The 23,101-nt window shown below is 43.1% G+C and overlaps 1 protein-coding gene across 1 annotated transcript in view; it reads right to left on the minus strand.

Annotated features, from left to right (window-relative positions):
* Nucleotides 1-23,101, minus strand: part of LOC145401265 (uncharacterized) — a 308,557-nt gene that overhangs the window by 46,988 nt on the left and 238,468 nt on the right. Inside the window, exons 30-31 of the mRNA XM_080273595.1 lie at nt 13,371-13,524; nt 202-779 (exon numbers count right to left, since the gene is read on the minus strand). Coding sequence (XP_080129721.1) covers nt 202-779; nt 13,371-13,524 — 732 coding nt within the window. The remainder of the gene's footprint in view (nt 1-201; nt 780-13,370; nt 13,525-23,101) is intronic.

Genomic DNA, 23,101 nt, shown 5'->3' on the forward strand with positions numbered 1-23,101 from the left:
GATGATGGGCACCCCCACCTACCACTGTCTTTGAATTACTGTACCAATATACAATAATACATTTATCACCACAGGGTTAAGATATCAATTTGTATTATCACTGCATGGTGAAAATAAACACAACTAAAACAAAACGAATAGAAAACACACACAAATTTAACAACACAAGAAGCTACAAAAATTAAAGAAAGGGTCACTAACATTCCTGGCATTCTTGTCAAGATTATTAACTTTATGGCAGTCAAACTTGGAAGCCAGCTTGCGGACAGAAGGGAGGGCTGGTGCCTTGTCTGAAGTGAGGCCCTGGGCATCACTGTCCTCCTCGGCTTCACTGCTCACACTTTCCATTGCATACATTGAGTGTGGCCTCTGCTTGGGGTTGCTGCGGTTGTTTACGCTGCTCATACTGGAAGTCAAGTTACCACAGCTGCTGTTAATATTACAGTAGCTGCTATTGATGTTACTACAGCTGTGGTTGAGGTTATCAAAACTGTTGTTTATTATGCTGGACCTGGTGTTCAGATTGCCACAGCTGCCACTAACATTATCACAGCTACTGCGCACATTGTCACAGCTACTATTGTTAATGTTGCTGAGGCTGCCGTATGAGCCTGCCAGAAGGTGAGGAGCATTCAACAACTTAGCTGAGAGCCGTAAATTATCTGCACTGGTGTGTCGAGAGAATGGAGGCAGGGATGCCTGTGATGGTGCTGGGGTGGGAAGGGTGTCCACACTTACTGTCCTCCACAGGTCACAACGTGGTGGCAAAATGCACGCATCTGCAAGATGTTGTATTTCAAGTTCACTGTAATTTATGGTAAAAGAGATCCTTAATTAAACAAATAACATTACTTAAACTCCAGGCAGTGCTTGCATAATTAATTTAAGCAAGTCTCTGATTTAATGTCATTTTTTTTTTTTTCTAACTACAAATATATAATCAGAGATCTGTCTGGGTAGGCAGAAAATAAATCCCTGACTCATGGATTGTTTTTCTCAATAATACTATAGCTGATACAAGAAATCCTAAACCTGGCATATTTTTACAAATACTACGACTTTATCTATCTTTCTACTACCAAATGCCTTAATCCCATAAGGGGTAGTCATAAACAAAAAATAACCTTCATATCACCCTGTCCTCGAAGTCACGCCCTCCCTCTCATATATCTCTCCACCTCATCCTACCATTTTATCCTCAGTCTCGCTCTCCCCCTTCCCATCTCCACCTTATTCACATACACTCTCTAAGTCAGCCTCTAATTCTCCATTCCGCACCATAAGCTGAGAAGCTATGAATTCCTGAACAGGTCTAGATTAGTTTTCTAGTCATCTGATTCTTGCAGGAAAAATATAATCAAACCTAGGTACTCAAAAACTCTCTGGTTTCTTCCTCTTCTCCTTACAACTGCACCCTGGAACAACATGAAATGCTGGTGTGCATCATGCCAGAATATTAGTCTCATCTTTTAACCTACGTTGTCTCTGAATAGGGGAAAGGATGTGAAAAGGAATGGAAACTAAAAAGGTATGAGGGTTGTGGAGGGGACTAAACCCTTAAAGACAGGAATCAGAGGATTTTCTAAAACCCAGCAAGTTACCAGCCCTTTACAGAAAGTGCCTGAGAGGCTAAGTGTTCTACCTTATGGAGGAGGTTTACAGCCAAAGGCGAGGATCCCCAGGATGAAGAAAAAAAGGCTTCTTGGCAGTAGAACATAAATTATGCAACTACAGTAAAGTGACACCTGGAGGTATACAGGATTACTGTCTTTGCCCACAGGGAAGGCATGGGCATCTTGTGACTGCCAGGTGGAACATACAGGCCCAAGAAAAGGAACAGAATAATGTGACTCAATAGGGAAACTTTACATATCCAATGCCTCAAGTCATGCATTAAATGGTGTTATTTTTTTTCCTTTTTTGTTTAACAGCTGTTAAACATGTAATTCTTCCCCCAAAAATACGGTCAGTAACAGATATAATACAGAACTGAGTGCTGTCAAACTCAGCTCAAGCTGGGCATGACATCACTAAAACACAGTAGTTGACATCATAATACAGTAATCACTCTAATATCCGGACACCCAATATCTGAACATCCCCACTAACCGGACATAATCGTCCCGGGATCCAATATTCCCCCCCCCCCCCAAAAAAAAAAAAAAAAAAAAATCCCGCCTGTAATTTGAACTTGCCGCGCGCGGCGCAGGAGAGCATTGTTGTGGCGCGTCATTCCCCTGACGTCCGATTGAGCGCCGCTGCATCCTCCCCACTTTCCGCCTGTCTCTCGCCGCGAGTGCACGCTCGTCATTATGGCTGCCCACGTGATCGCTTTTGTGGTGGTGCCTTACCTGCTGCAGGGACTCCTGCTGCTCTCGGGCCTCCTCTTAGTGTGTGTGATGATGGCCCCGCCACCTGAGAAAAGGAAGAGAGTGGTGTTGACTTTGGAGAAGAAACGGGAGATATTGGAGAAAGTAGATGCAGGGTGGTCTTCTTCCCGCATCCTCCGCGAGTTCAACCTGGCCCGATCTACTTTGTTCGATATTAAGAGATCCCGAGACAAACTCATCCAGTACACGGCTGACTTCTTGTCGAGAAGCAAACGCAATGTGGAGAGGAAGGTGATGTTTACTCTAAAGTTTGCTGAAATCGACCGCTCCACGTTGATTTGGTATCGACAGCAAAGTGTTGCTGGTGTGATGGTACGTGGAATGGAGCTGAAGGCTGCTGCTAAGAAGTTCTCCAGGCTTCACGACGCCCTAGACTTCAAGGCATCCGAGGGTTGGCTCTTTGTGTTCAAGTTACGGCATGGCCTTACCAACCGTAAAGCTCGTGGCGAAGCTTTGGATGCTAACAAGGATGGAGCTGACGAGTTTCCGCACAAGGTGAAGGGCTTGATCGACAGGGAGGGCCTCACTCTCGATCAAGTCTACAACGCAGACGAAACTGGTCTATTCTATTGCTCGCTGCCATCGAACACTCTAGCCGAGGAGACGGAGAAGCGTGTACCTGGCCGCAAGCTCTCCAAGGAACGGATATCTGCTTTGTGTTGTGCCAATGCTAACGGCATGCACCGGTTTAAGCCCGTTGTTGTTGGCCGTGCAAAGCAGCCTCGGTGTCTTCGTGGGGTGATGGATGTCCTTCCTGTCGTCTGGTACCATTCTTTGAAGGCATGGTTTACAGCCATGATCTTCAAAGAAAAGTTCCACCACCATTTCGTCAAGGAGGTCATCAATTACCAGACAAAGACACTGGGAATCCCGTGCGACCAGGTAAAGGCCCTCCTTCTCCTCGACAATGCACCTGCCCACCCGTGCGACAAGGACTTGGTGGCTGAGAATGGCCGGATTAGGTGTATGTTTCTGCCACCTAATACGACTGCTCTCATCCAACCAATGGACCAAGGAGTGATCGTGGCAACAAAGCGCCTACACCGAAGGAAGTTTCTGGACGAGGTAATGGTTGTTCTCAAGGATGAGGACGAGCGCAGGGAGGGACGGGACACACGAGGCCAGCAGACTTTGGAAAACCTTTGCCGCTACGACATCAAGTCTGCACTGTACAACTGGGCTAGTGCATGGAAGGAAGTCCTTGTCAAGACTCTGGAAAATGGTTGGTCTCGTCTGCTTCTCAGAACGGATGTGGAGTATGATTTTCTAGGGTTTGACGTGGATGACTTCCATGCACGGCTACGTACGCACGGCGACGATGTTGATGTGGACGATGTTCATGAGTGGTTGGATGACGACGAGGGTGATCCTGGGTATCAGACATTGTCTGATATCGAGATCGTGTCTTCAGCTGCAGGTGTCAGTACCGAGCTTGAAGATTCCGACGAGGAAGACGCCGATGATGCGGACTCCTCTCAGCAGGATACTACTCCAGCCATCCCCAAGCTGAGCGCACTCCGGGAACATCTACAGTTCGTCCTAGACTACCTGGAACACCCAGACTGCGACAGGGAGATGGGGCCCTTGGGACTTATGGAGGAAGTGCGTGCTTTCAGGCAGCGCATCATCAATTGTCAGAATTGTCGGTCATTGCGTCAATCAACCATTGACAGTTTTTTCAGGCCTGTGACCCCGGCTGTGCCCAGCCCTGGCTCCACTCCGTTGCCTCCCCAAGACAGGCCCTCATGCTCCGAGCCACAGCCCAGCACATCAGCCACGGTGGAGTCACCGCTCGATGTGAGTTCGCGGCTGTCTTCAGAGTTGTCTGCAGTGAGTACGCCATCACCACGACCCAGCGACGCACCCCTAGGTCACCTGCCAGTGATACTCTCAGACTCTGACAGTGAATAAGCAGCAAGAACTTCTCCACTAGACCACACGGGAATTTACAGTGTTGTGCAGTGAAAAAAACAGTGTGTTGTGTTAAGGATTTACAGGTGTGAGAGAAAAGACTAATTTGGAACAAAATTTAACGTAAATAGACTTGTTTGTTTTTGCTTTAGAAAATTATTAGAAGAATAGGAAAAGTTAAAGTGCAGAGTGCAACACTTAGTAAGTTACAATGGAGCATTAGTTAGACAAGAGTGCGCACTGTGAAGAGAACGGACTTCTGTGTGCGACTGACTAAGTTCAGTGCAAGACTTCATGAACAGTGTACTGGAAGCGCTTCAGGAAATCCTTCTTACTGTCAGAGTCTGAGAGGAGGCAGTTACTCATCGAGGTGGCCATGGACTTGCTGTAAGTAGGCAGAATGTTTCATACTGTACTTTTTTCCATACTATACTTACCTCATTTCACTCTTTAATGTCCTTTATTGGTGTGAATAGGGTGTTAGGAGCTATGCATGTGCAGTAGGAAGGTGTTTTTCTGAGTTAGGCTAGGTTAGGGTCCATAACTACCAGTCCAGGAGCCAGTCACCAGAATGTTTAATATTGTATGAACCTACTTCTAAACCCTCATTTTATGCTTCTTTTGCATTTATTTCAGTCATTTATGTGCCTTATTGGTGTGATTTGGGTCTTAAATAGGTGCTATGCATGTCCAGAGGGAGTTGTATAGGTGTTTCTCTGAGTTAGGGTCCATAAGTACAAGTCCATAAGCTGGGGCCCAATATCCGGACAGGACCTATCCGGACCTGCCTATGGCTCTATTATGTCGGATATTGGAGGGTTATAAATTACCATTCATCACATCTGGACCACAACTTTATTCCCCAGTTTTCATATACATCAGTATGCTCATCTGACAAGAAGTTAAGGTGCAAAAAAATAAAAACTATATATATATATATACAGTACCCTCGGGTCCAACACGGTAATACTGTCATGCATGGGTCCTGTGTTGGACCAAAAACGTGTTGGACAAACAACAGAGCTTATGGGGAAAAATGAATTATGTCTGCAACCCTAGGAAAAGTCACCCTATATACCTACCATATACCTATACATATATTAATACTGCTGTAATTATAATGAATGGTACTGTACTATGAATAATAACTAACCTCTTAGGATAGTGTTGGTGGGCTTGTTGGGAATGGAAGGTGGTATCCGAGGCTGTAGGTAGTCCTACTGGGTCCGTCCCCGGAGGATGGCTGCTAACGTCACTAGCAGGTAATGGCTGCTGCTCCTCCTCAACCTCCCTCATAAATCCTTCGAAATTCCTCTCCCCTTTCTTCTGCCTCTCGATGAATTCTAGCTTGGTGGCCTGAGGGAGGTGCCGCCACTTCTTGGGGTTCTCAGAAGGCTTCCTAGGCATCATGAGCTGAGTAAAATGCAGTACCAAGGGCAGAAAATTCAGCAAGAAAAAAGCACCATCCAATGCGAATTATGCAACTGAGTGGCGCTGTGGTGGGAGAAATTTAAACAAAACATCACGTGAGAGAAGAAGCATTTTTCGTTGGGTGACATCACGTTCACGTCACAATAGCGGGCGAGGGAGGCTACTTGATCGGAAGTTTTCATTGGCTCTCTGCGTCACGGGAACGTCCAGTATGACTGTGTTGGACCAGAGGTGATTGTGCTAGAGGCGAACTCTGCGGATTTCGCCCACTTCTCGGAGCTCCATCCGTGTTATGCATACGCACCCGTTTTACAGTACTTAAATCGTACTAATTTTTTGCTCTCCGTGCTGGATGCGAATCGTGCTGGACAAACGCGTGTTGGATGCGAGGGTACTATATATATATATATATATACAGTACATATATATATATATATATATATATATATATATATATATATATATATAGTACATACAGTAATCCCGCATTTTTTGCGGATTTTTTGTCTACGGTTTTGCCCTCTCGCGGATTTTCTTAGCATTAATAAGTTCAACAAAAATATCCTTGAATATACAGAAAACAAAAAATTTGAAATTCCCGCAGCTTCCAATTGTAGCGCGGTAAACTCACGCCACCCTCTGTCCCTTTCCCGTGGCCCCTCGCCAGTGTTACCATATCTAGCATAATTTTATTCTTTTAGCATAATTTTGATCAAATTTTCGAGTCTGGAATATTTTTTAGCATATTAGAAGTTTTAGAATCATTCTAGCATAATTTAGAATGGAATGGAATATTTTTGGAATAATTTTATAAAAGCTACAAATCAGAGAGAGAGAGAGAGAGAGAGAGAGAGAGAGAGAGAGACGAATAAGGTAAGAAGATGTTTGAATAGTTGGTTACTTTCAATTTGGGCTTGGTTGGGTTAGATTAGGTTAGGTTAGGTTGGATTAGGTTAGGTTAGGTTCGGTTAGGTTAGGATAAGTTTGAGCTTTGTACTTTACCCATGAAATCTAGATTTTTCCGATGGATTTTGGGATGATTCATTCGATTTTCAGCTTCATTTCAGTCGGAAATGACCATTTTCTGTGTTTCCCCCCCTCCCTATAACCCCCGATTCCCCAAAGATCCCCCATTATTGCAGGGGGATGGGGGGGGTCATATCTCAAAATCTGGTTATCTCCGATGGAAATGATGCTCAAAATCGAATGAATCACATCAAAATCCATCAGAAAAACGTAAGTTTCGTGGGAAAAAGCAGTATGGGCAGATACCGATATTTATCCTCTTACTGTATGTAGGTTCATTTTAATATTTTCACAGTAAACAATACATAATTAATATGTTGCACGAACATGTATAGAATTTTATCATTTAGCTTCAAGTTAGCATAATTCATTTTTTACTTGGAACAAATTTGCTCAATCTAGCATAATTTTTTCATTGCCCTAGCATAATTTCAGTCCACGCTTGACTGCCTTCAGTGGCTGGTGTGCTTGTAACCACACTATGATATGAGCCTCTTGCCTCCCACTTGCTTTCCACATGGCCCCAGGACGTAAGCCAGCCTCACCAAAGGCTAATAATACAATTAGTAAGAACTCCAAAGTGACAAAACGATCAAGAAAAGTTATGACCTTAGCAGAGAAAATTGTGTTACTGGACAAGCTAAGAAACGACCGTGCGAGTGTTTGCTATCACCAGTTAATGCATCTTTTTATTTTGTACTGTTTTGTGCATAAATGTGTAAATAATTGTGTATTACAGTACGGTGTTTACGTTTTTCCTTCATAATGAAGTATGTGCTTTCAATCTTGTAAGAAGGTATTTCGGGATGAGTATGGAGGTTTCGGGACAATTCGCAGTCACAACAAACACAAGATAATTCGCCTTCATTAATGAAGATAGCTATGGGCGACGCTAGAATATAATTCAAAGGCGACTACAGCGAGGAAGAAACAAGTTAATTATCGACTAAAGGTGCAACTAATAAATAATATCCAGAACCTACGCTACTGAACACAGACTTTGCTGGATCCCCCTGAAATATAGTTATTAAAGTATTGATTAATTAATAATAAGTATATTGATGAAAGTATTGATTAGTATATTTATAGAATGGCGGGGAATCGTCCAGGGTGCGAATTGTTCTGAAGAGGAATCGTCCATGTTTTGACGGGGAATTGTCTGACGGCGAATTGTCTCGCAATCAGTATGGACATGGACTGTGATGGGCAGCATGGTGGACACAAGTGTAAGATTCAATTGTTAATAGAGTATTCGCGGAATTGACTTTTCGCGGGGGTTGCAAGAACATAACTACCGCGAAATATGCGGGATTACTGTATATATATATATATATATATATACAGTAATCCCTCTAATATCCGGACGCCCAATAACCGAACATCCCCACTAACCGAACCTTATTGTCCTGGGAACAAACATTCCCAAAATGGTCCGAAAATCCAAAAAAATTGGAAAAAAAAAATCGATTTTTTGCCGTCCGTAATTTGAACTTGCCGCGCGCGCCGCATGAGAGCATTGTTTTGGTTCGTCATTCCTCCGACGTCCGATAGAGCGCCGCTGCATCCTCCCCACTTCCCGCCTGTCTCTCACCGCGACAAGACCTACGCTCTTCGCCATGGCTTGGGAAAAGTTAATGTGCAACACTTAAATTTAATGGAACATTATTTGGACTAAAGTGAACACTGTGAAAAGAACGGACTTCTGTGTGTTAGTGACTAAGTTCAGTGCAAGACTTCAGGAAGAGTGTAGTGCAAGTGCTTCAGGAAATCGTTCTTACTGTCAGAGTCCGAGAGGAGGCGGTTATTCATCGAGGTGGCCAGGGACTTGCTGTAAGTAGCCAAAATGTTTCATGTTGTACTATTTTCCATACTATATTTACCAGAATGTTTCATATTGTATTTTTTCCCATACTATACTTACCAGAAAGTGTCATACTGTACTTCTTTCCATACTAAACTTACCTCATGCATGTGCAGTAGGAATGTGTTTTTCAGAGTTCGGTTAGGTTCGGTTAGGTTAGGTTCGGTTAGAGTCCATAAGTACCAGAATGTTTATTAATGTATGAACATACTTCTAAACCCACATTTTATGTGTCTATTGCATTTATTTCAGTCATTTATGTGCCTTATTGGTGTGATTTGGGTGTTAAATAGGTGCTATGCATGTCCGGAGGGAGTTGTATAGGTGTTTCTCTGTGTTAGGGTCCGTAAGTACAAGTCCATAAGCTGGGGCCCAATATCCGGACAAAACCAATATCCGAACCTACTGATGGCTCTATTGATCCGGATATTGGAGTGATTACTGTATATATATATATATATCTCATCTCATCTCATCAGCCATTTGAGTGTCCACTGCAGGACCGAAGTGGGGATGATACAGCCAATGTATCTTTACCAAGTGGCTTAGGTTGTCTAGTAGAGATTGTATGTAGGGTGAGAAGTGCTTGTAAGTGTAACTGTAGTGTTGGAATGGCTTTGGATGTGTGTGTGTAGTCTGTGAACCAAATGTAATTGGCCCTTGCAAACCGACTGGGTGCAAGCATACTTTCTAGCATGCGACACTGGTTCAGCCACAGCACCCCTTATGTCCGCCAATGCAGTACGTGGCCTGAAGAATGCTCCCAAAGTTTATTACCCTGGCGGGGAGTGAACCCTCGTTCTTCAGGGTACGAAAACGCACACTTTACCACTGTACCACAGAGGCTCCATATACAGTGAAATCTCAAATTTCGACAGTTTAGAATTCGATGAATCAAATTTTGATGCATTTTCGAGTGGTCTGCCTATCTCACGTTTCAATGCACAGTCGTGCATTTCGATGCTCTAAGGGCCTGACTCCAACCAAAACAAGCCATGAGCAAGGTGATATTCTATTGTCTGTGGCCATCTTGCAACTGTCTTGCCCTCTACAGCCAAGCACCACAGTTTCAGCCTGTACTTTCCACGTGTGGGTGTGCATTTCGCTGCAATTTCGTTGTGTTTTAGTTGTATTTTCATTACAACTTACTCCAAGAATCCAGAGGACAAGTTATGGAACTGTACAGCACGCAGCTTCATATGCAGAAACAGTCAAAGATCATCACCTTCTTCTGACCAGTTACTAGGGTGTTGCAAGATATAACCATCCAAGAGAGTGAGGAGGAAGATGTCGACACTGCAGATGTCCAGATACTCGTGGATGATTTTGATTTTGAGGGGTTCGAGTTGGATACCTCCACAGAGAAGGCTACTTCAACTGAGTAGTCCACCCCTAGCACACACCACAAACACAAGCCATCCAAGTGATAATATTCCATAACCTAAGGTTAGTACTATACTGTACAGTGTGCTGTAACTACTGTAATAAAAACTGTACCAGAATACTGACAAACTGTAACAAATTTTGCTGTATTCTACACTACAGTACAGTATGGCAATACAGTGCAGAACTACAGTTACTTAACCACATTTATAGTTCATAAAATTTACAGGGAGTGTGGGCAAAAAATCATGATTTTATGTAGTGAAGTTGGGAGGCCCTGGACCCAAATTGATTTTTCCCATAAGAAGTTCAGTTTAAATTTCGATGTTTTGAATTTCAATGCAGTTTTCTGGTACATATGTCCATCGAAATTTGAAATTTCACTGTATATATACAGTACCCTCGTGTCCAGCATGGTAATATTGTCATGCATGGGTCACGTGCTGGACCAAAAACGTGTTGGACTAACAATAGAGCTTATGGGGAAAAATGAATTATGTCAGCAACCCTCGGAAAAGTCACCCTAAATACCTACCATATACCTATACATATATTGGTACTTTGTAATTATAATAAATGGTACTGTGCTATGAATGATAACTAACCTTTTAGTATAGTGTTGGTGGGCTTGCTGGGAATGGAAGGTGGTATCCAAGGCTGTAGGAAGTCCTACTGGGTCCCCGGAGGATGGCTGCTGGCGTCACTAGCAGGTAATGGCTGTTGCTCCTCCTCAACCTCCCTCATAAATCCTTCGAAATCACACTCAGAATCACTATCTTCGTCCACAGCCATGGAAGGTCCTGCTTCTGCCTGTCCTAGCACTGTAATCCTCAGCAAAGTGCATGCTTCTCACACTGTTGCCAGAGCCCCGTCTCGTGACTGTGGAAAGTGATCGCTGTCGCTGACTCGGTTGAGAATAAGGAGAAGCAACTTTGTTTATAAACTGGTACGCACGCCGATGAGAAGGGTTTCAAAACGATTGATATTTATTCTAAAATATTAATATGTATTCAGTGTCAGGCTAAATGTTCAATGCTGTAGTACAATACATTCTCTGTCGAGTCGCCTGGGTTTTGGTCACACTGTTTTGCCCGTATCCTCGGCAGGAATCCATCCAGATGAATTCCAAATGCCCGTGGTATCATCGGCAATTTTACCACGTTACCGTTCCGATTTACCATCGTATCTTCGGCAAACCTGGTATGAAGTGCCGTGTGATAGCCTTCGGCTGCCAGGATCTTGTCTTAGTTTTTTATTATGATCACGTTGGCTTCATTCATGTCGTAGGCCTTGGCAATGTCAACTTTCCTCTCCCCTTTCTTCTTCCTCTCGATGCTTTCTAGCTTGGTGGCCTGAGGGAGGTGCCGATGCTTCTTGGGGTTCTCAGAAGGCTTCCTAGGCATCGTGAGCAGGGTAAAATGCAGTAACAAGGGCAGCAAATGCAGCAAGAAAAAAGCACCTTCCAATGCAATTATGCGACTGAGTGGCGCTGTGGCGGGAGAAATTTAAACAAAACATCACGTGACACCAGAAGCGTTTTTAATTGGGCGGCATCACGATCACATCACGATAGCAGGCGGGGAAGGCTACTTGATCAGAAGTTTTCATTGGCTATCATCATCATGGGAATGTCCAGTATGACCATGTTGGACCGGGGGTGATTGTGCTAGAGTGAACTCTACGCATTTTGCCCACTTCTCGGAGCTCTGTGCATGTTATGCTAACACACTCGTGTTGCAGTAATTAAATCGTATTAAATAATACTAATTAATTGCTCTCCGTGCTGGACCCGAATCGTGCTGGACTAACGCGTGTTGGACGCGAGGGTACTGTATATACATATACAGTAATCCCCGTACTTTCCGGACACCCACTTTCCGGACACCCCACTTACCAGACATTGTGGGCCTGGACCTTTGGAACCCAAAAATGGCCAAAAAAAAAAAAAAAAGAAAAAGAAAAAAAAAATCCCCCAAAAATCCGAATTTTTTCCCACCCATAATTTGAAATTGCTGAGTGGCGTTGAACAGCTGTTACACCATGGACCCTCTCCCCTTCCTTCCTCCCCCCTCCTCTGTCAGGGTTGCCATTTGGTATTTTTCATTACCAAATGTGGGCCAATTTGGTCATGAAATATTCATTTGGTAATGAATCAGGGTAACGCATTACCAAACGGATTTTTCACATGTATAAGGATACACAGGATGGAGATGATGGATTGTTTGCTCTCTCTGATTACCAGTAATCTGCTACCGTACATAGCGTGAAAATAATCAACATGCTGTTAATTATAAGAACAGTGACTACATGTATTTCCACTTGTATATATGAATTTGGTAATGAAAAGTTAAATTTGGTAATGAAAATTGAGGAGTTCGGTAATGTGGCCGTTGCGATCCGGCAACTCTGTTTCCCCCTCACCAACACCCAAACAGTTATTGCCTAACTTCGATCGCGAGTGGCAGCTTATCGTAATTGAAGCCACACGTGCTCATTTTTTTGTGAATAAACAGTGAATAAACTGCAATACCTCGCCACTAGACCACACGGGAATTTACAGTGCTGTGCAGTGTTAAGAAATTAGAATTTAGAGTGCAAAGGATTAACTGTGGAGTGCAAACTGGCAGTTGAAACTGGCCTGATGCAATTAACAATGTGCAGTGTTAAACAATTATAACTCACAGTGCAAAGAATTACTGTAAGTGCAGCACAACACTGGATTACTGCACGTGCTTCAAAAGCATTTTCACCACTGCCAAAACCTTACAAAAGGTGGCCACAAACATGCTGTAAGTACCCTGGCTAAGGTACAATCACTTCTAATTCCTCATTCTTTGGTTCCTTTTCATTTATTTCATGCTTTATGTCCATTATTGGTGTGAATAGGGTCTTAAATAGGTTTAAATAGGTGCTATGCATGTCCGGTAGGGAGTTATTTAGGTGGCTTTCAAAATTAGGCTGGGTTAGGGTTCTTAGGTACCAGTCCAGGAGCTAGGGGCCCACTTTCCGGACATGCTTTTGGCTCTATTACATCGGATAGTAGAGAGATTACTGTATTTATATGTACAACTTCATACAGTATTGTATTTATATATACAACTTCATAAACCATTGAATTCTCCACATAAAACTTCATAGAGTTAGTTTAGGTTATGTCTGAGCACGTAGGACCGAACGACTCCCCTTATATGGCGAACTGAATTCAGTAATCCCTCGGAAATATCAACCCCTCGTATATAGCGAACTTTTGGATATAGGGACCCATCCCTCCCCCCAATTAGTTTGTTATATCGAGGGTTTACTGTACAGTACTTACAAAGTAATGAAGTGATGTATGAATGCAAACTAAATATACATGTATGGCTGACCTGGACGAGGATTATGAAGGACCTCAGCTGAGTCTGAGAGAGTACCCCCTGGCTGAAGGGATCGGCCGTGACGAGCGTAGCTCTCCTCCCACCGTCGTTGAGTTTCGTTGATGGTGCGCTGCAACTTTGCCACTTCACGTTCCACCCGTGGTGTCTGTGTTTATGTGAGACAAAGGAGATGAAGGAGGCATGAGTTCCCCTAAGCTGGAAAACATAAATGGTAACCAAAATAAAATACCGAAATGGTGTCCGGCCCTGCAAGAGGTTATGTAATGAAGTTTCTAATGCTGTCTGAAAGCTTCTTTCAGCTTAAAATAATCTGACAGCAGTCAGAATAAAATAGACACATCTTCCCTGCACCGCAATACTGTAGGTTAAACAAGATCAATCTAAACTCTCGAACATAACGTAAGACTTTCCTCATCTGAGCAAAATTATCCAGTAGTAAACAGAACATAATATCCAAGTGGCATCCTGCCCTATGATGGGTTAATCAATATAGTTATTACCCAGTCAAGCAGGGGCTTCCCTTTGCCACATAAACCTGTCTAATAGTGGCCAGAATAAAATGCTCAAGTGGTTTCCTGCACTGCACAGATTAGTTAAGCTAATTTCTGACCCTCAGAAAGACTGGAGTTTCCCCTGGCTTAAAATAATAAAAATCTGTGGTGCTGGGTAGAACAAAGTACTTCAGGGCTGGCCCTCCCTACAAAAAATAACTGAGATGAGCTGCTGACAATTTAGATGGACAGTGGCCATCTACAACTGCAGATATGAAATGACAAAATTAGAAATCTGAGATGAGGATACACAAAAAATGACAGATACCACAGGAAAGTAGTTGGGAAAATAAAAGATTTGTGCTAGACTTTGTCAAAGGCCTTGAGAAGTCTTGCACAAGGGCAAAGGTTACACATGATCCCAAAATGGGGATGGCAAAGAATCTCAGAGGAATGCAACAAAATCACCTGTGGAGATCCTCCCCACATAACCCATAATGCAGTTCAAAAGGTTATGAAAGGGAAGGTGCTTCAATATCTTCCAGATATGGATGGACTCAATGACTGTAGATGTATAAGAAATTAAATTACTTGAGTGGTAGATGAGAAGGCTGGGAGCAGCCACCCTCTTTGGAGTAGGATGAATGAAAGCAAACTTCCACTAAAAAGGAAATATTCCAGTTGAAAAGAAAGGCAACAGAGTTTGCTTAAGCAGTGTCAGCACAAATGCACACTTTCTGAGAACAGCAGAAGGGTCCCCATCAAAAATATGTTTTATCAATGATGAGACCATTAATCCCTAAAGTACTATAAATGACAATCATCAGTTTGCAAGTTTACAACGTATAGTCCTATGACTGACGATTGTAGATGGCCTGTCAAAAACTGCCAAGCACTAAGCCAGCCCCTTTTTTGATGTAAATGGTTCCTACCCAATCAGAACTAATGTGGTGGTGGGAAGGAAGATCCTGCCCTCTCACCAGGTCTGTGGAGGGCCCCTCCCCCCAGCCACTTCTCCTTCCACCTCTGACTGACTGGATACTGTCCACTCTGTCCCCTCCCACCTAAACTACTCACCATTACCACATCTACATCATATGTGGGGGTGTCTCATGCCCGCCCTCCCTGAGCCCTGCTCCCCCCTCCTCCACCTTCCCATTATATTGAATGATGTGGCAATATCCTTTCAATGATCGCTGTGTATGTGTTTCCTCCTGCCATAATACCCCCCACACAATGTCCCCCACAATGGGGATGTGTCTCATACCCCCTTACCTATACCAGAGATTCCCCACCCCACCTCCATCTTCCTTCCCCCTTATCCTTTGTTCTAAATATGACACCGTAATTTCCCTGCCATGATCGGCCTGTGTCTATCTACTCTCGCCAAATTTGTATTTTTTTGCCTTTTTTTCCTTTACTCTCACGCTGAATCCTGCACCTAGTTTCATCAATAGAATCATATTTTACATTGATTTCATTGATTCTGGTAAGATTCTTTAACGAAAGTTAAGTTTCTTCCGAATTTTTCAAGTTTGGATTTTTTTTTTTTTTTTAACTCATGCTGACTCCTACACTTTGTTTCATCAATAGAAACATATTTTGCATTAATTTCATTGATTTTGGTAAGGTTCTCTAATGAATATTAGGTTTCAGCCAATTTGGGGGGGGGGTACTCTCACTGTGAGGGGGGACTTTCATAACCTTTGACAAGTGGTTTTGTGGTAACCAGTAGGCCTAGGGGACTGTGAGTGGTACTTTAAGGTGTAGAAATTCAAGCTCTTTAAATCTGTAAGAAAAAATTTTAGCTTGGGAAAAGATGAAAAATTGACCCTCAATTGCAGCAATGGTGGAACACAGCTTCAGAAAAATGCACTCTTTAGGGGTTAAGGGTAGAAAGTACAGTACTGTACTTCATTTGGAGAAATTTTAATGACAGGAATGTCCAGGATAAAAAAGGGATAGGCAGTAATTAAAGAGTTACAGGAATGGACCATAGAGCAGGAAAACGAGATCAAAAGTCTGCGATATAAACTGGAAAAAATTTGTATACGTAGTGACGAACAAGAAAGAGAAGTTACTAAATTAAAAGTAAGCAATGAATCAGCCTCAAATGAAATAAAACAGCTTAAGAGGGAGAATAAGAGGTTGGAAGAAGAAAGGGACAGGATGAAATGCAACCTAGATGAGTATGAATCTAAATCAAGAATACGGGACGAGCACATTAAAGAAATCAAGGAGCAACATAAGGGGTGGAAGAAAATTCAGAAAGAGGGAAATGTAAATTTGAAAGAGATTATAGAACAACAAAGCAAGAAAAAGGTGGAGAGAGAAGTGGTTAAGGTGCTGAGAAGTAGAGAATCTTTAGTTAGGGATGTAGCAGATTAGAAAAAATGTGTAATAATTTCAGGAGATAAAGAAAAACGTATGACAATAAGATCAGAAAGAGAAAGAGAAGAACTGAGTAAGGTTAAAGAAATAATATCAGTACTCATGGAGGAAAGCAATGAAGCTCAAGAAGAGATTGACGAGGTGTTTAGGTTAGGAAAGTATGAGGAAGGAGGGGCAAGGCCACTGAAGGTAAAGTTTAAGTCTCAGGCAACAGTAAACGAAATTATTAGTAGAACATGGAAATTATCAGACAAGGAAGGGTTAAAAAATGTTTGGATAAGGAGAGATGCAAATGAGGAAGAAAGAGCTAAAATAAAGGAGTTAGTAAAGGAAGCAAAGGTAAAAAACGAGCAGAGAACGGAGGAAGAGAAGACAGTGTTCAATTGGAGAGTCATGGATCAGAAATTAAGGAAGTGGTACCAGCAGAGAGAAGGAGAAATGAGGGTATAAAAAACATCAAAAATAATGTGAAGGTGGCATATACTAATGCTGATGGTTTAATATCGGCAAGGCTAGAAATCAACGATTTTTTGAGGGTACATGAACCTGATGTTATGTGCTTTGTAGAGACCAAATTAAGAGAAGATATTGATGTTCATATGGGAGATGGTAAATACAAACTGTGGAGAAGAGACAGAAAAGAAAAAATGGGAAGAGCAGTGATGACAGCAGTGAAGAACAACATGAATGTAGATACCGTGGAAATGGGAGAAGGCAGGGCCGAAGTGATAAATATGAAATTTGAAACTGGAGAGAATAGCAAGAAAGACATGGCAGTAGGAAAGCAGACTTTACAGGTTTGAGAAAATTTTTCGAAAATGCAAAATTGGAGAAAATTCAGAGAATCAAGAGAGATACAGAAGAAGTGGGATATTTTTCTAGGCTTCTATAATTCAGGAGTGGAATCACTCGATGTAGTGCTGCTCTCGGGTGTGTGCCCTTTCCTCTCCTCCAGCTCTCTTTCCTTCCATCCTCTTCTGTCTTTCTTTCCTTCATTCTTTCCTTGTCCTTATGCCTACGGGTGACTTTACACTCCCTCTTCTGTCTTTCTTTCCTTCATTCTTTCATCTTCCTTCTGTCTGTGGGTGACTCTACACTGAGTGACAAGCCAAATGGTTTCCTGTACACCAGGAAACCATTTACTACGCTGGGTGGTAACCATATAACCAAATTATGGCGCATGATGGTTTAGTGGGTAATTATTGTGCTCCAATCAGATTGAGCCGGTGAAGGTTTATATCCAAGGAATGGTTGGGGTTGATTGCTCACGTAATGCCACTCAGGGATGAGTGAGGCTGATCACTCTCATCTTAATTGTCGGGAACAATTGCCTAGCCCCAGGCTCCTACGCTCCTCATGGGGCAATGTAGGATTGGATGATGGATGATGGAAAATTTGTCCCAAGAGTAAAGGGGAAAGAAAACAGGAAAAAGGAGTAGTTTAATAGAAGGTGTATGATAACAAAGAAAGAGAGAGAGAGACGGCGTGGAATAACTGGAGAAAGAGAGGTAACAACAGAACAAAGGAGGAATATAAAAGAACTAGAAATGAATACACAAGAATATGTAGAGAGGAAGAAAGGAATTTTGAAAAAGGTATAATAGACAAATGTAAGGATGAACCCAAACTATCTATCTATCTATCTATTGCCAGACACCTCAATCCCGTTTGGGGTGGCCACAAACAAATCGCCTCCAAGTCGCCCTGTCCCCCGCCATTTCACTGCCCTGCTCCCAACTCACACCCCCCTCTCTCATATACCTCTCCACCCCATCCCTCCATCTCATCCTCGGCCTCCCCCTCCCTCTTCCCCCCTCCACCTCACTCACATACAATCTCTTCGTCAGTCTTTCACCCTCCATCCTCTCCACATGGCCAAACCACCTCAGTGTGTTCCTCATAACGCTTCCTATCACATCCACATCCACACCACAACGTTCCTTTATATCCTCATTCGTCAGCCTGTCTCTCCACGTGACTCCACAGGCTCCTCTTAAATAACTCATTTCCACTGCTCTCACTCTTGACTTGTGTCCTTCCAACAATGTCCAAGCTTCACTTCCGTACGTTAGAGTTGGTATCACAATACTGTCATGTAGTAACTTTTTCACTTCCATGCTCACTTCCCTGTTTCTTATCACTGCTTTCAAGGAACCAGCAACCTTTCTTCCCTGCTGTACCCTTTCAAGCACTTCACCCTCCAAACCTCCATCCTTACTCATCACACAACCCAAATACTTAAACGTACTCACATTTTCCAATTTCTCACCATCTAACCTCGCTGTACATTCACTAACTTCACCTCTCTCAAAGACCATCACTTTACTCTTCCCTACATTCACCTTTAGGTTCCGTTTCTTACACACTCTCTCAAACTCATCCACCAAGCCTTGCAGCTCCCCTTCGTCTTCACTCAACAACACAGTATCATCTGCAAACAACAGTACAGGGAGTTTCCAAACACTATCCTCTCTCACCAGGGCCACTCCAACATCCACTACCCTACCTTGTACCTCTTTTATTACCCCATCCATGTACAGATTGAACAACCATGGAGACATGACACATCCCTGTTTCAAACCAACTTTCAAAGAGAAAAATTCACTTAGTTCACCATCCACACGCACTGCAGCCTTCGCACCATCGTACATACTCTTCACAGCATTCAACAACTTCCCATCTACTCCATATATTCTTAACACTTTCCACAATCCTTGTCTATCCACCCTGTCATATGCTTTCTCCAAATCCATGAAAGCTGCATACAACTTCTTTCCCTTCTCTAGAAACTTTTCCACTAAAGATCTAAGAATGAATATCTGATCTACACAACCTCTTCCCTTCCTAAAGCCTCCCTGTTCTTCTCCAACTAATTTCTCTGTTCTTTCTCTAACTCTGTCTATAAGTATCCTACCATACACTTTTCCTATTATACTAAGACGACAAATGCCCCTATGATTACCACACATTTCTTTTTCCCCTTTTCCTTTGTACAAACTGTTTTATAGATTTGTCAATGGCAAATTGAAACAAAAGGAAGGAATTACCAAACTGAAAGTAGAAGGAGAGGTCTATAAAGATGCAGCAATGCAAGCAGAAATAATGAACAAATGTTTCCAATCAGTTTTCACAAATGAAAAGGAGTTTGTGGAAGGGCCAGGAATGACTAGAAATGTGGTGATAAAAGATATAAAAGGGGAAGTACAGGACGTGTATAAATTACTGGAAACTCAAGATGTAAGGAAAGCCCCAGGACTAGATGGAATCTCTAATTGGGTACTGAAGGAATGCAGAAAACAACTGGTGGATAAAATTCACAGTTTAATTGTGTATTCTCTGGAAGAGGGGAAAGTGCCTCAAGAATGGAAGAAGGCAAATGTGGTACCAATTTATAAGGGAGGAAACAGGGAAGAACCACTGAATTATAGACCAGTGTCCCTAACCAGCATGGTCGCAAAATTGTGCGAAAGAATTCTGAAAGATAGATGGATAAAATATCTAGAAGAGATGAATATCTTGGCTGATGGTCAGTTTGGATTTAGAAGTGGAAGGTCATGTGTTTCCAACCTGCTGAGTTTTTACTCAAGAGTGATTGACGTGCTACAAGAGAGAGATGGTTGGGTGGATTGTGTGTACAGTATTTAGATTTGGAGAAGGCCTTCGACAAGGTACCTCATAGGAGACTAATGTGGAAACTAGAGCAGAGGTGTGACAATAAAGAAATGAGACTGTGGCAGCCATGCCTATGACTCAATACCAATTGGCTAACCGCTTATATCAATGTGTTACACAACATCTCACCAGTATTCTGCTATAATATTGTTCACTTCTCACACTCTGTTCTTTATTTTCAGGCTATTGTATAGCACACTGTTGTTACATTTTGTCACGAAACTGGAGGTGGCACAAACACGGAGCAAAGAATCAATTTGGAATTCCAGGTTAAGCTGGGAAAGGGCCCAACCGAGTGTCTCAAACTTCTCCAAGAGGCTTATGGAGAACATGCGATGTCGCAGCCGCGAGTCTTCGAGTGGCACAAACGGTTCAAGAGTGGCCGCGAGGAGGTGGAGGATGACCCCAAGTCAGGACGGCCTTCCACGACAAAGACAGCTGAGGACATTGACAGAGTGAACCAGCTGGTATGCAGTGATCGCAGAATGACGGTGCGGATGATAGCGGAGGAACAGCCTGAACAGGGAGTCAGTGCGGACCATCTTGGTGCAGGAGCTGGGGATGCAGAAAGTGTGTGCCAAGATGGTGCCCAAGCTTTTGTCGGACGACCAGAAGGAGCACCGGGTCAATGTTTGTCAAGATTTGCTGGAGAAGATCGGGGAAGATCCGGAGTTCCTTGGCCGGGTCATCACAGAAGACAAGACTTGGGTCTTCCAGTATGACCCGGAAACCAAGAGACAGAGCCTGCAGTGGAAGACCCAACTTCACCCAGACCCAAGAAGGCACGCATGTCCAAATCAAAGATCAAGATCATGCTGATCGCATTCTTCGACCAGAAGGGATTAGTCCATCATGAGTTCGTGCCTCAGGGTCAGACAGCCAACCAGCACTTCTACCAGCAGGTCCTCAATCACCTCCATGACCGGGTTCGGTGCACCAGGCGGGCTCTGTGGAGAGACAAGTCATGGCTGCTCCACCACGACAACGCGCCCGCACACACCGAGCTCAGTGTGAGGCAGTTCTTGGCCAACAAACAGATCACAGCTCTTGACCACCCTCCTCATTCCCCAGATCTCGCACCGTGTGACTTCTGGCTCTTCCCCAGGCTGAAGACTGTGCTCAAAGGAACACATTTTGCCTCTGTAGAAGAGATCAAGGCCACTGTGACGAGGGAGCTAAACCACCTCAAGGAGGAGGACTTTGCTGAGTGCTTCCATGGGTGGCAGAAGCGAATGCAGAAGTGCATTAACTCTGGGGGCGATTACTTTGAAGGGGACAATGCGTAATTTCTCTGTAGAATTTGTAATGAAGCATTTTTGTGAAAAGTCTCGTTTCTTTTTTGTCATGTACCCTCAAAAATCATATAGGAGGACTGAGGGGGAACTAGAGTATATAGGAGGACTGAGGGGGAACCTCCTGGAATGGATGAGGGACTTTTTGAGAGACAGACAAATGAGGACAGTATTAAAGGAGAGGATGTCTGGATGGAGGAAAGTAACAAGTGGAGTCCCACAGGGCTCGGTGTTGGCGCCAGTAATGTTCCTGATTTATGTAAATGATATGGTATATGGAGTGAACAGTTATGCAGGTCTGTTTGCTGATGATGCAAAGATCTTGAGGAAGGTAGAGGTTGAGGAGGATTGTAAAATGCTGCAGGAGGATCTGGATACGATACACGATTGGAGCCGGTTGTGGGAAATGAAATTTAATGCAAAAAAATGTAAAATATTGGAAATGGGTAAAAGTACCAAGAGGCCATCATTGAATTATTTGATGGGTAATGAACCAATCACAAAAGCGAGATAAGAGAAAGATTTGGGAGTGCTGGTCCAGGACAGTTTGTCACCTGAAAAACACATTAACAAGGCAGTTAGAGAGACGTATAAACTCCTGACTAATATAAGAGTAGCCTTTCATTATATGGATGAGGAGATGATGAAAAAGTTGATAGTGGCCATGATTCGCCCCAGGTTAGAATATGTAGCAGCAGTGTGGTCCCCACACAAAAAGAAAGATATAAACAAGATTGAGAGAATACAAAGAACAGCAAACAAAATGGTCACCAGTCTGGCAGATCTGTCGTACAGAGAGAGGCTGGAAAAGCTGGATTTGCCTTCCTTAGAAGAAAGGAGAAAGATAGGAGACATGATTGCAGTGTTCAGGACACCATGGTGGGAGTAGATAAAATTGACAAAAAAGATCTGTTTTTATAGGATAAGAGAGTAACAAGAGGACAAGGAATGAATCTGAAGAAACCAAGCTGCTTGAAGGATATCAAGAAATACAGTTTTCCTTACTGATGTACAGACCTGTGGAATAGCCTGGACAAAGAGATCGTCCAGTCTAAAAACTTAAATGAGTTTAAAGCTAAATTTGACTTATTGAGAAACAGAGACGGGACCCCACGAGCGTAGCTCATTTCCTGTATATCACATTTAGGTAAATGCAATTAGGTAAATACACACACACATACACAATCACCCCCGTTTGTATTCCCACTTTCAATCTCACCCACAAAATCCTTGAACCAACTGATCCATACACTCTTTTATTCTCCTTCCATCTCTTGCACACATCAATTCATGCACCCGCTAGTCCTCTCATCCTTACTTACTGTCATGCATGTACCCCATCCACACTCCTACTGAAAATGACCCCTGCAAAGATCCATCAGTGTTCAAAATTTCATGTTCTATTATTTTTTTATTAAAAAAAAAAAAAAAAAAAAAAAAAAAAAAAGTGTGGTCACTGGAGGTGCCTAAAACATGGCCAAAGTAAACACCTATCAATATGCACAATTTTGTATTCCTAGGTTAAATGTTATGGTCAGGCATAATGTCCTTGTCAGGACCTCTGGGAGCTGCCTACTGTACTTCCCCATGAGGGGCAACTCTTGGTGTTTTGGCCATGCATAATGACTTTGGTTGAGCCCCTCTGTGGAGTGCAGCCACTGGCACCCACCATCCTTATAATTTGGTATAAGTAAAACTCTACCATTGTGCAAAAATTTGTGTTCCTGGTAAAACCCTTGCTGTGCCTAATGGTTTAGGGTAGGATACCCTGGGGCCACCACCTCTGTGGGGGCTGGGCCTTGGGGGTCCCACCCAGACTGAAACCTGGCCAAGGGGAAGGTCTACCATTGTGTTAAATTTTGTTTTGACATTCCTT

This window comes from Coenobita brevimanus, chromosome 6 (assembly GCF_032717465.1).
Source record: "Coenobita brevimanus isolate Jiangsu-jjx chromosome 6, ASM3271746v2, whole genome shotgun sequence".
Taxonomy (NCBI): Eukaryota; Metazoa; Arthropoda; class Malacostraca; order Decapoda; family Coenobitidae; genus Coenobita; species Coenobita brevimanus.